General features: G+C 38.1%; 1 protein-coding gene across 13 annotated transcripts in view; it reads left to right on the top strand.

Moving 5' to 3' along the window:
- The window catches only part of LOC126371148 (agrin-like), a 21,876-nt gene extending 8,426 nt beyond the window's left edge, over positions 1-13,450 (top strand). For 2 of the 13 annotated variants that reach the window (XM_050016371.1, XM_050016383.1), the window contains 25 exons: positions 102-241; positions 483-573; positions 658-797; positions 1,039-1,129; positions 1,214-1,353; positions 1,483-1,588; positions 1,890-2,032; positions 2,573-2,681; positions 2,850-2,992; positions 3,739-3,847; positions 4,020-4,162; positions 4,960-5,068; positions 5,226-5,368; positions 5,912-5,987; positions 6,073-6,218; positions 6,836-6,899; positions 9,352-9,491; positions 9,702-9,807; positions 9,919-10,058; positions 10,271-10,376; positions 10,492-10,631; positions 10,836-10,941; positions 11,053-11,192; positions 12,258-12,327; positions 13,324-13,450. In XM_050016371.1, the coding sequence (XP_049872328.1) occupies positions 102-241; positions 483-573; positions 658-797; positions 1,039-1,129; positions 1,214-1,353; positions 1,483-1,588; positions 1,890-2,032; positions 2,573-2,681; positions 2,850-2,992; positions 3,739-3,847; positions 4,020-4,162; positions 4,960-5,068; positions 5,226-5,368; positions 5,912-5,987; positions 6,073-6,218; positions 6,836-6,899; positions 9,352-9,491; positions 9,702-9,807; positions 9,919-10,058; positions 10,271-10,376; positions 10,492-10,631; positions 10,836-10,941; positions 11,053-11,192; positions 12,258-12,327; positions 13,324-13,342 (2,860 nt within the window). In that variant the 3' untranslated portion in view covers positions 13,343-13,450. The remainder of the gene's footprint in view (positions 1-101; positions 242-482; positions 574-657; positions 798-1,038; positions 1,130-1,213; positions 1,354-1,482; positions 1,589-1,889; positions 2,033-2,572; positions 2,682-2,849; positions 2,993-3,738; positions 3,848-4,019; positions 4,163-4,959; positions 5,069-5,225; positions 5,369-5,911; positions 5,988-6,072; positions 6,219-6,835; positions 6,900-9,351; positions 9,492-9,701; positions 9,808-9,918; positions 10,059-10,270; positions 10,377-10,491; positions 10,632-10,835; positions 10,942-11,052; positions 11,193-12,257; positions 12,328-13,323) is intronic. The other 11 variants (XM_050016372.1, XM_050016378.1, XM_050016373.1 and 8 more) reach the window with 11 other exon arrangements.

Here is a 13,450-nt window from a genome sequence, read left to right as displayed (position 1 = left end):
TATTTGCATCTATTTTATTCCGATTACGCAAGATGCCAATTGATTTATAGAAGTTTTAAAATCAAAAATAATACAAATTATGTCCTTCCTTTACGAAATAGTACTACACAATCTTCTGCTGTGATAAGAAATTGTATCAACAACTGTCCCGTGACACAAGAGTACAACCCTGTGTGTGGCACTGACGGTGTGACATACAACAACATCGGTAAACTGACCTGTGCACAGCGGTGTGGTGTTGGTGAGTCTTGTCTGCTTTATGACAACAGTTTAATACAACATTTTGTAAATTATCTTTTTAAGGACCAATCAGAACAAGAAAAATGTATCTTATTTCATCATAATCCATTATATTGTTTTCTTACGAGTTGATGTTATATTGATTGACCAGTAATTGTTGACGGTCAACTAGATTCTAATGGATCATATCTACAAACTATTGCCAATTGCCGTCTTAAAAAAAAACTGTTAATCGTTTTCAGATGTAACACTGTTAAGACAACAACCTTGTCCTAAACCGACAACGAAAACTCCGGTTGTGGATCCCGTGACGCCTACAGAAGCGCCTCCTGTGTATGTATTATATATTCACGGAATTACAGTCGGTACGACCTTTAGTTTCTTTATTGATGTTGGCATACTTACTATGTGTTACAGGACTACGAAGTCCCCTATCGTGATAAGAAATTGTATCAACAACTGTCCCGTTACACAAGAGTACAACCCTGTGTGCGGTACTGACGGTGTGACATACAATAACATCGGGAAACTGACCTGTGCACAGCGGTGTGGTGTTGGTGAGTTATGTTTGTTTTATTGTATCAATTTATTATATAGAAAGGACTATATTAAAATACATCACTTGGTATAGTTTAAAAAAAAAATGCTTTATTTCAGATTACAATGATCCATAATTTACAATAATAAAAAAATCAAATAAATTAAACATACATGTCATGTGTGAATTCTAGATTTCCACGGATGGTGTTCACAAATTATTGTCGGTCGCAGGTTTAAAGAAACTGTTATTGTTTTCAGATGTGACATTGGTGAGACGACAACCTTGTCCTAAACCGACAGCGAAAACTCCGGTTGTGGATCCTGTAACGCCTACAGGGGCACCTCCTTTGTATGTATTATATATTCACGGAATTCCAGTTGCTACGACCTTTAGTTTTTTTATTGATGTTGTCATTATTACTATGTGTTGTAGGACTACGAAGTCCCCTATCCTGATAAGAAATTGTATCAACAACTGTCCCGTGACACAAGAGTACAACCCTGTGTGTGGCACTGACGGTGTGACATACAACAACATCGGAAAACTGACCTGTGCGCAGTTGTGTGGTGTTGGTAAGTTATATTTGGTGCAGCTGCAGGCGATTCAATTACCAATTATATTCTTATGTAAAATTCTTCTATATAAGTTAGGTACATGGGATTTTGATTTCGATGTATCTCAAATTAACTTTATTTTTCCAGATGTCACACTATCGATACGAACACCGTGTCCTCGTAAGCTTGCAATTAGATCTACCTCTCTAGAAATGGAAAAAGATACAGAAACGTTTACAAATGAGCCCGATGTGTATGTATACCGTGACATATAATGTACCTACCTATACTTTTTAAGGGTGAATTGTTGTAATTTCTGGCGCGCGTTTTTTGCACGTATTTCTAAATACCGTTTTGGCTACAAGTCAGAGCCTCATACGACGCGATCGTCAAAAAGGCAACCTAATGGTAACTTTCGCTTTACCGTTTAATAAATGATTGCGCCACCGAAACCACGGTAATTTCGATGTCTAAAATTCAACCTCAAAACTATTTAAAAAATAGAGTTATAATTATTATCGTATGTACTAAAATATTTTTATTGACATTTGTAGTAGCATTTCGACGGCCAACATGGTGATTATAGACTGTATCCGACATTGTGATGCCACGAAGGAGTATAACCCTGTGTGTGGCACTGACGGAGTCACATACCCTAACTCTGACTTGCTAGACTGTGCTCGTAGATGTGGCATAGGTGAGTTCTTTGTCTCTATACTTCAATTATATTTGCTATATCTATTTTATAACTTAACATTTACATGCAAATCAGATAGAGCTCAGTGGGTCTTTAAAAGAGGCATTTTTTTAACGTGACTTATTGTAGATTTGCCGCAAATAGCATTAACTACTTAGCCGGACACATGGGGAGCGCTGAGGGATTTCACCCGGTACAACATTTAAGACAACAGGCCTGGGGGTGCCCAGACTGCCCAGGTGTGAACCTCGGCTCCGGGCGTCGTCTGAGAAGATAATAAAAGACTTAATCCACCCTACTAGGTTGATAGCGATAAGCGTTTAATTTGCAGTTAAACGCTGCGCAAAGAATTATAATGTAAAACAATATGGTTGTTCACTAAAATAGTACAGGGAACTGTCAAAATTTAAGAATACTCAACAGTAGCGACACTTGATGAAAGAAATAGGTAGTTCTTATCCTCATTGAGACTTCAATGGAGCCTAATAATGATTTTATAGAAATATTACTAATAATAAAATCCACCCGTTATGATTTTAGACGTCAACCCGCTTTCGAAAGGACCCTGCTCTTCCATATCAACAATCAGACCATCTGTTCCATTCGAGAATGACAACGATCCAGTATTTCCCACTGCGGAACCTGATGTGTATGTATACTTTCATATAATTAGCAAACATTTAAAATAAATTTTCGCTTTACCGTTCAATAACTGATTGCGCCACCGAAATTACTGTAATTTCAATGTCTAAAATTCAGCCTTAAAATATTTAAAAAAATTAGATAGCATTACTAAGACATTCATTGAAATTTGTAGTAGCAGTTCGACGGCCAATATGGTGATCAGAGACTGTATCGGACATTGTGATGCCACGAAAGAGTACAATCCTGTGTGCGGCACTGACGGAGTCACATACCCTAATCCTAGCTTACTTGTCTGTGCTCAGGAATGTGGCGTGGGTGAGTTATACCTATTTATATTTGAATTATATATTACCTACTTAAAAGAGGCAATTGAGACTCCTACGGAGCGTAATCATTATTTTAAGTATACTAGTTGTATAAGTGTTATTTTGACTACTTTTCACAAACGTATGAAATAGTAGAAACGCGATCGTTGCGATTGAGTACTCTTTGGAAGGATGTGACGCACGAAATCGTTCTCAATTTAAAACGAAGTCAGACATAGTTCTTGTTGATGTTGCTTACCAACAAGTTTGCCTATACAACAAACTGCCTGTTCGTTTTAAAGAGATAACAAATTAAATAAGAAATAAAAAACTACATTCAAGTCACAGTTGTAAGCCTTCCTGTTAAGTAAATGTTATTATTCAGTTCATGAATTTATTGATAGAGATTGTGGTAGACTAAATTTTAATATGTGATTGATGATTTCTTTGCAATATCCTGCAATATTATATGGCCATTATTAATTTTGTATTCCATTTGATGGTAATGTGACCTACAATTTTAGCGTTACTTTTGACTTGATTTTGTAACTTTATTATTTTCTGTTTTATTCTTTTTTTTATCATACTTACTTAAATTTTTATGTTGAATACATTTACTTTCTATAATTGAGGTTAGCTTCGTTCAACTTATTTTTGACTATTCTGTATGTGTATTTCGTACACCATTCCTGTAATTGTTATGCGAATAAATACTCATTCCTTCTTAGTAATAAAATCTACCCGTTATGATTTTAGACGTCAACCGTCACTCGGAAGGACCCTGCTCTTCCATATCAACAATCAGACCATCTGTTCCATTCGAGAACGACAACGATCCAATAGCTCCCACTGCAGAACCCGATGTGTATGTATACTTTCATATAATTAGCAAACATTTAAAATAAATTTTCGCTTTAGCGTTCAATAATTGATTGCGCCACCGAAATTACGGTAATTTCGATGTCTGAAATTCACCCTTAAACTATTTCAAGAAATTATTATCGTATGTACTAAAACATGTTTTTTTTAATTTGTAGCAGCAGTTCGACGGCTAATATGGTGATTAGTGACTGTATCCGACATTGTGATGCCACGAAGGAGTACAATCCTGTGTGTGGCACTGACGGGGTCACGTACCCTAATCCTGGCTTGCTTGTCTGTGCTCAGGAATGTGGCGTGGGTGAGTTGTCTCTATACTTGCATTATACAGCGTGTTAGTGACATCGTACCGAATACTGAGGGGGATGATTCAGACCATGATTCTGAGTTATCGCAAAAGTGTAGATATGAAAATAATTTAAAAAAAAATACATGAATTTTGCGACGGATAATTCTACTTGATATTAACTTAGAATAATGAGCTGAATCATCCCTCTCAGTATTTCTTACTCTTCTTCTTTAGAAAGTTTCATTAAAATTTTTGTTTTTTTTTTTTAACTATTATATTTTCAGTTCCATACTTTTGCGACGGACAATACCACTTAATATCAACGAAGAATCATGATCTAGATTATTCCTCAAAGTTTTTCCATATATATTTGTGTAACTTATAATACAGATCAATAAAGCTCAGTGGGTGCTTTAAAAGAGGCAATTGCGATTCTAGTCTCTAACGGTTGCAGATACCGACCCCGCCGGCGTGGTCGACGAATTCCCTCAATCAGCGCTTATTGCTATCGACCCACTAGGGTCAATTAATTCTTTCAAATATTTTTTCCTCTCAGACGACGCCCTGATCCGAGGTTCGCGCCCAACTGGGCACCCTCAGGCCTGTTGTCTTAAACTTTGTACCGGGTGAGAGCCTTCAGCGCTCCCCATTCGTCCGGCCAAGTTGTTAAGGCCATCTGCGGTTAATCTACAATAAGTCACGTCAAAAAAAAGTCTCTAACGGAGCCTACGAGTAACAACTATTTTATAGAAATATCACTTACAGTTAGCAACGCAACTTACAATATAATCTGCCCGTTATGATTTTAGACGTCAACCGGCACTCGGAAGGACCCTGCTCTTCCATATCAACAATCAGTCCATCTGTTCCATTCGAGAATGACAACGATCCAGTAGCTGCCACTGCTGAACCTAAAGTGTATGTAATTTCATTAACTTGTCAAATTTATTTATTTAAACCAAAAAATCCGGCTTTACCGTTCAATAAATAATTGAGCCACCAAAATTACGGTAATTTCAATACCGAAAAATCATCCTTAAAAACTATTTCAAAAAAGTTTTATTTAAATTTGTAGCAGCAGTTCGACAGCCAACATCGTGATTAGAGATTGCATCCGCTTTTGTGATGCTTCAAAGGAATATAACCCTGTGTGCGGCACTGACGGGGTCACATACTCTAATCCTGACTTGTTAGACTGTGCTCGGAGATGTGGCGTGGGTAAGTTGCATACTTCTTCTTCTGTCGTGTGGGTTGTGAGGTGAATTACCAACCTCATCAACCCTGGTGTCAGGGTTATTATTGAGCCGCCAAAGGCCCCTGATGTGGCTCATGTAACGATTACTCACTTACATCAATAAGTAGTAACCGGGACCACCGACTTGACGTGCCTTCCGAAGCACGGATCATCTTACTTTCAGACAATCAGGTGATCAGCCTGTAATGTCCTAACCAAACTGAGGATCACAAAGATGATTTTTGTGATATGTCTCCACCGGGATTCGAACCCGGTACCTCCGGATCGTGAGCTCAACGCTCAACCACTGGACCACAGAGGCCGTTAGTTGCATACTCAAGTAATATTTTATGAAAACTACTCTGTAACATAAAGTGCGAAGGACAGCGATGTGCGGAAAATTAGCTCAGTTACATTTTGGAGAGGCCTAATGAAAATAACTTTAGCAAAGGCGTAAATTACGAAGCCCATATATACTCTATATATTTTACAGGAACATTATTTTAACTCATTTGTTATGGTTTTAGACGTCAGCCTGCAGTCAAAAGGACCTTGTCCTTCCAAATCTACCCTTGAAGAAGAAATAGATTCATTAAAATCAATGTACGTATTTCTTTATGAAGAGGTTCGTTCAGAATATGGAAACATTATCCAAAAAGTTTCTTCATAAACTCTTTTGCTTTTGTAGTATTTCTAAATTGACATCAGCTGTAGAACTAAGAGAGTGTATCCGCAAGTGTCCCGTGACGTCAGAGTACAACCCTGTGTGTGGCACTGACGGCGTGACGTACAACAATCCTGGTCGACTGCTCTGTGTTAGTTACTGCGGTTTAGGTAAGTTTTTTTTTCCATAAATTTTAAGGAGTTTTATAATATTTTATCATTAAATCGCTGTACCCAATCCGGTACCATATGTGTCATTTACCATATTTATTTATGTTACCACCTCTCTACCATATGGGAAGCAATAAATGACATGATTACGATTATTTATAGAGCAGGTTCAAATTTTTGCTTATGCTGTGTTCTTCTATCGTGTGGGTTGTGAGGTGAATTACCAACTTCATCAACCCTGGTGTCAGGGTTATTATTGAGCCGCCAAAGGCCCCTGACATGGCTCATGTTACGACTACTTACCAACTACTTACATCTGTACCATCTGGACCTACGGCTTAACGTGCCTTCCGAATCACGGATCATCTTACTTTTTGGACAATCAGGTGATCAGCGTGTAATGTCCAAACCAAACTAGTGTTCACAAAGTAATTTTTTTGTGATATGTCCCCACCGGGATTCGAACCCGGGACCTCCGGATCGTGAGCCCAACACTCAACCACTTGACCACGGAGGTCGTCATGCTGTGTATGTTTTTGTTAAAAACGCAGTTATGCTTAAAAATCTTAGAATATATGTACTTATTTGGAATTATTCGTTTGATATTTTCATTAAAGGTGTGAGTGTGAGGGCGCTAGGACCTTGTCCAGTTACGCCACCTATTCCGTCAACACCTGACACGTACGTATTCGATTTTATGTAATGATTAATTGCGACTATATTTTTGCAGCCTTTCTCTTATATTGCTTTATATACAAAACTAGCTTTCCGACCGTAATTTCCGGTAAGTTTTCTATAGAAATGTTATTATTTCTGAGCAAATTTCTTAATTTTCCTTTAAGTAAACATTTGGCTTTTAGCTTTTGGATGTACCTCTGACTACATCAATTGGAATATAACCCTGAGCTTTTGTTATCTTATGTGTTAAACTATCTACAAGTTAATAACACTTTTTTTAATGAAATCGGTAAAGTAATTTTAAAGTTACGGCGTGACCAAGAGAATTATGGATTCATTTTTACCGACTTCAAAAAAGGAGGAGGTTCTCAATTCGACCGTATATTTTTTTTTTTTTTTTTTTTTTTTTTTTTTTTTTATGTTTGTTCGGGCATATCTTCGTCGTATATGAACCGATTTTGATAATTCTTTTTTTGTTTGAAAGGAGATATACCCAAGGGGGTCCCATGTCAAGGAAGTCAGGATCTGATGATGGAAGACCAGAGAAATCGAGGGGAATTTTCAAAAATCGTAGGAGCGACTAGTGCGTTTGTAAAGTCATATTGATCGGATCGATCTTTAGGCTTCGGGAAAACTTCCCGACCTTCGAAAACTGGTCAGCATCAGGGAGATACCCTATGGCCTGGCAAAACTATACAACCTGGAGCAATTTTTCTTTCACGAAACGTATTTAAATCTTGATCAAATTCAATCGCCGGTGCAAAAAAACAAAATGGCGGAAAAAAAAGATGGCCGCCATACAAAATTTTGTCGATTTTGGAAGAAGCCCGTTTGGGTAAAAATAATGTATGGGGCGCTTACTCAAAACGTCATGTAGAGTACGGAAATACTTTCTGGTCACCAAAAACTGCTCCGCATCAGAGAGATACTCTACGGCCTGGCAAAACTATCGCACGTGAACCAATATTTCTTTCAGAGCACTTATTTAAATCTTGGTCAAATTCCATAGCGCGTAAAAAAAAACAAAATGGCGGAAAAACAAGATGGCCGCCATACACAATTTTGTTTTTTCAGAAAATGTCTCGGGATATAAAATATATATCGGGGTTGTGATCGGATCGTCATGTTAAGTATGGAAATACTTCCCGATTTTCGAAAACTGCTCCGCATCAGGGTGACACCCTACGGCCTGGCGAAACTATCACACCTGAACCAATTTTTCTTTCACGAAACCTATTTAAATCTTGGTCGAATTTAATGGCCGGTGAAAAAAATACAAAATGGCGAAAAAACAAGATGGCCGCCATACAAAATTTTGTTTTTCCAGAAAATGTCTTGGGGGTAAAAATGATGTATAGGGGTGTGATCGGAACGTCATCTTTGAAAACTGCTCCCAATCAGACATCCTACGGTCTGGCAAACCTATTGCACCTGGATTTTGTTTGTTTCCACGACACCCATTTAAATCTTGGTCAAATTCTGTCGCCGGTGAAAAAAAACAAAATGGCGGAAAAACAAGATGGCCGCCATACGAAGAGGGACAGTTTCGAATAAACAGGACACGCGAGCTGCTTTAGCAGCGAGCGAACCACGCGAAATCTACTGTATCTATATGTATGCGTGAGTGTGTATGATAGCAGCTTCCACTGACAACCACATGTGTGTATGTACACATACACATGTGTGTGTGTGTGTGCGTGTGTGTGCGCGCGCGCGCGCGTGTGTGTGTGTGTGTGTGTGTGTGTGTGTGTGCGTGTGTCTGTGTGTGTGCGTGTATCTGTGTGTGTGTGCGTGTGTACGTGCGCGTGTGCTCGTGTGCGTTAGCGCGTGTGTGAGTGTGTGTGTGTAAACATGTTCATCAATAATAATTGTGATCACTACTAATAATATATTATATTATTATATATGAATATAAATCAGAAAATCTGTCTGTCTGCATCCTTGCTCGGTCTAACCATCACTTAAAATCGTAAAATAAAATAAAATTTTTAACAAAAAAAAACCGACTTCAAACGCAAAACTAAAAAGCAATAAATAAATTTACTTCGCACAAAGTAATTAGTACGTATTTTCAATTAGTTAATTAATTTATAATTCTGAAGTCGGTGCCAAGTAAATGCTACAACAACCCTACTACAATATCAAATTACTATGTACACACAATATTGTTTAATACCTATATCAAAGCAATTACAAAACAATGTCAAACAAAAAATTACAAAACAATCAGTATTGAAAAATATATGAATCGGTACTTCGTTGTAGCATTTCCTTGGCACCGGCTTCAGAATTATAAATTAATTAACTAATTGAAAATACGTACTAATTACTTTGTGCGAAGTAAATTTATTTATTGCTTTTTAGTTTTGCGTTTGAAGTCGGTTTTTTTTTTGTTAAAAATTTTATTTTTTATATTTAACATGATAAAGACTGTGTTTACTTATATATGATGCAGAATTACAAAGTCCCCTGCGGAGATATCTCGATGCATGCGCTACTGTCCCGTGACGTCAGAGTTCAACCCTGTGTGCGGCACTGACGGTGTCACGTACAGTAACCCCGGTCGACTGCTCTGTGCTAGCGACTGCGGTGCGGGTGAGTGTCAACTGTCCTATGACGTCAGAGTACAACTCTGCGCGCGGCACTGTCTAGTAAAACATCCCGGACCCACTAAGCAAATACTTATTCATACTACTAATGCCTGAATTCAGCTATACGAAACCTTTCATTTTTAACTTACTGATTTCTGATTGACTAGATTAAAGTGGGAAAAGATAATAATACATATTGATGTTTTATTTAAAGTTGTGAAGCAGATAGCGCAAGGGCCTTGCCTAGCCAGGCCACCCACTACGCCAATCCCAATCGACGAAGAAAAGGACCCGTCAAAAACCACAAACACACCTGACATGTACGTATTCGATCATCTAAAAGACAATTTGCGACAATAATATTACAGTATTTTTCTTATACTCAGACATTGTTTTCTAATCTTATTATTATCAATTGCTGTTTGATGCAGAACTACGAAATCCCCTGCGGAGATATCTCGATGCATGCGCTACTGTCCCGTGACATCAGAGTTCAACCCTGTGTGCGGCACTGACGGTGTCACGTACAGTAACCCCGGTCGACTGCTCTGTGCTAGCGACTGCGGTGCGGGTGAGTGTCAACTGTCCTGTGACGGTCAGAGCACAACTCTGCGCGCGGCACTGTCTAATACCAAAATCCTGGACCCACCAAGCAAATACTTATTCATGCTACTAATGCATGAAATCAGTTATACCCAACCTTTCATTTTTATAGTTACTGTTTTCTGATCGACTAGATTAAAGTGGAAAAGATAATAATACACATTGATGTTTTATTTAAAGTTGTGAAGCAGATAGCGCAAGGGCCTTGCCTAGCCAGGCCACCCACTACGCCAACCCCAATCGAAGAAGAAAAGGACCCTTCAAAAACCACCAACACACCTGACATGTACGTATTCGATCATCTAAAAGACAATTTGAGACAAAAATGTTACAGTATTTTTCTTATAGTCAGACATTGCTTTCTAATTTTATTAAGTATCATCATTTGCTGTTTGATGCAGAACTACGAAATCCCCTGCGGAGATATCTCGATGCATGCGCTACTGTCCCGTGACGTCAGAGTTCAACCCTGTGTGCGGCACTGACGGTGTCACGTACAGTAACCCCGGTCGACTGCTCTGTGCTAGCGACTGTGGTGCCGGTGAGTTTTAACTGTCCTGTGACGTCAGAGCACAACTCTCCGCGCGGCACTGTTTAATACAAAATTCCCTGACCCACTACTATATTACTACTACCAATCCATGAATTTAGCTATACGAAATCTTTCATTTTTAACTTACTGATTTCTGATCGACTAGATTAAAGTGGGAAAAGATAATAATACATATTGATGTTTTATTTAAAGTTGTGAAGCAGATAGCGCAAGGGCCTTGCCTAGCCAGGCCACCCACTACGCCAACCCCAATCGAAGAAGAAAAGGACCCTTCAAAAACCACAAACACACCTGACATGTACGTGTTTGATCATCTAAAAGACAATTTGTGACAATAATATTACGGTATTTTTCTTATAGTCAGACATTGCTTTGTTTTCTTATTATTATCAATTGCTGTTTCATGCAGAACTACGAAGTCCCCTGCGGAGATATCTCGATGCATGCGCTACTGTCCCGTGACGTCAGAGTTCAACCCTGTGTGCGGCACTGACGGTGTCACGTACAGTAACCCCGGTCGACTGCTCTGTGCTAGCGACTGCGGTGCGGGTGAGTGTCAACTGTCCTGTGATGTCAGTCTAAAATAACAATCCCGTCTAGTCCATAAATCCCGGACCTACTAAGCAAATTCTAACCCATACGATAAACCTTTCATTTTTATCGTTACTGATTTCTCATCGACTAGATTAAGGTGGGAAAAGATTTGAAAAGATAATAAAACGATTAGATATTTTCTTCACAACTCTACGCGCAGCACTGACGGCGATGCGTACAGTACAGTATAGCCCCGGACGACATTTGCATCTTGGCTAGAGTCAGTTCGTGTAGACTAATGTGAAGTCTAAATACATACATAAACTCACGCCTATTTCCTACCGGGGTAAGCAGAGAAAATGGAATTCAAATTCAAATTCAAATTCAAAAATATCTTTATTCAGTAGGTAACATAGTTAGTTACACTTTGAGTCGTCAATTTTTACATAACGAACGTCTCATCCGCCTAAAACTACTGCAGCTTCTCACAACCTGTATAGCCGGGGAAAAGAAGCTGCAAGAAAAACCTCGGCACAGGGCCCTAGACGTTCTTTAAAAAAATAAAAATAAACATAAAATATTTATACAATTGAGTAATTTAGCTGCCTAATATCAGTTCTCAGACGGTTAATCCCATGAATTCATATCTTCTAAATAATCACTAACTTTATAATAACCTTTTTTGTAAAGTTTTTGTAACTACTGTCTTAAAACAGTTGAAAGGCAAATTCCATTTGCTTCGATCCTGACAATATACTTCTCTTGCTTCTTCCTCATTCATCAATCGTTACATGCACGCCGGTTCAGAGTAAATCTTACTGAACCTTTTCTAAGGAAATCTTCAATTTGGTCAATGTATGTCCTTCTAGGTGTTCTTCTGCCAGCCCTACCACCCACCTTCGCTTTACATACTGCTTTCGTAAACCTATTCTCCTTCATCTTCTCAATCTTAGTCACTTTATCGTCTTTTACACCACATATCTCTCTTATCACACTGTTTCTCACTCTATCACTCAATTTAACGCCAAATGATGTGATTCCTATTTTTTATAATTAAACTATTTAATTTTTTTATTCAAGATGTGAAGCAGAAATCTCGGGGGCCTTGTCTTGCGGTGTTCACGACAACATCGACTATGAAACCTGATGTGTATGTATACTAAAATCAAGTATTCGTTGAGTTTTTATTAACCTCTCATCTGCCGAGATACCAGACGCAATAAATTTTATATTGTTACTGGTCGAGATCTGCGTTCCGGCATACATACGTTTATTTTATCTTACTTACTTTTTCGGACTATCAGGTGATTCAAGCCTGAAAAGTCCTTACCAAACAAAGGACAGTCTCACAAAGTGATTTCGACAATGTCCGCACCGGGAATCGAACCTGGAACTCCAGATCGTGAGCCTAACGCTCTAACCACTAGACCACGAAGGCTGTTGTGTATGGTTGTATTGGCCTCTACCAACCCGCATTGGAGCAGCGTAGTGGAGTATGCTCCATACCCCCAAATCAAAATCATATCAAATATTATACTTTATTGCACAGAACTAAATTTTAACAATCAAACAACACATGAATACAGTACAATTTGGGTGGCTTTCGGCATGTCTCTCTGGTTTCTATTATCTGTGATTACAACATTTTTGTGTTATGTGCGACATTATTCAAAAACATAAAATATGACATCACTATAAAAACCAAATTCTAAAGGCCTTTAGACGTCTTTCAGCTTTTTGCAATTCGTAAACATTAAGTTCTTCGACCTGTCCGGCCACTGGTTTTTCCAGATTGTCACCAATGTTTATTAAAATATTACGTTTATTTGTTAATCTCGCAACTAAAAATACACATAATTGAGTAAGTATATTATTAGAAAGGCACCTACCTATGTTAGTTATTTCCATAGCATACCTTGTCTTTGTGAACATGATTTCATAATTTATAATGTTCAGTCCAGATATTCACTGGATGGCACATGTTTAAACGTAGTTAGGTCGGAAACATTTGCATTTAGTTTAGAGCTAGCTTCCTTACAAGTATGAAAACTAATCTACTTACCTATCATGTAATTTCTCAATTTATTACCTGCCTATGTATACGCTATCACTGTAGTAAGTACAATGTGATTTGTTTCTTTTTCAGATGTTACCCTTGTGAGTGACGGGCCTTGTCCGTAAACAGCCTGCCTGCTTTTAAAGTTTCAGAAGAATACTCAAATTGATTAAGAATTATTTTTTAATTTTTGATATAAATAAAAAATTACGTTTTA

This window comes from Pectinophora gossypiella, chromosome 12, assembly GCF_024362695.1.
Source record: "Pectinophora gossypiella chromosome 12, ilPecGoss1.1, whole genome shotgun sequence".
In the NCBI taxonomy this organism is placed as follows: Eukaryota; Metazoa; Arthropoda; class Insecta; order Lepidoptera; family Gelechiidae; genus Pectinophora; species Pectinophora gossypiella.
Note: the sequence above shows the minus strand (reverse complement) of the source record. Positions and strands in the feature narration are given on the sequence as shown.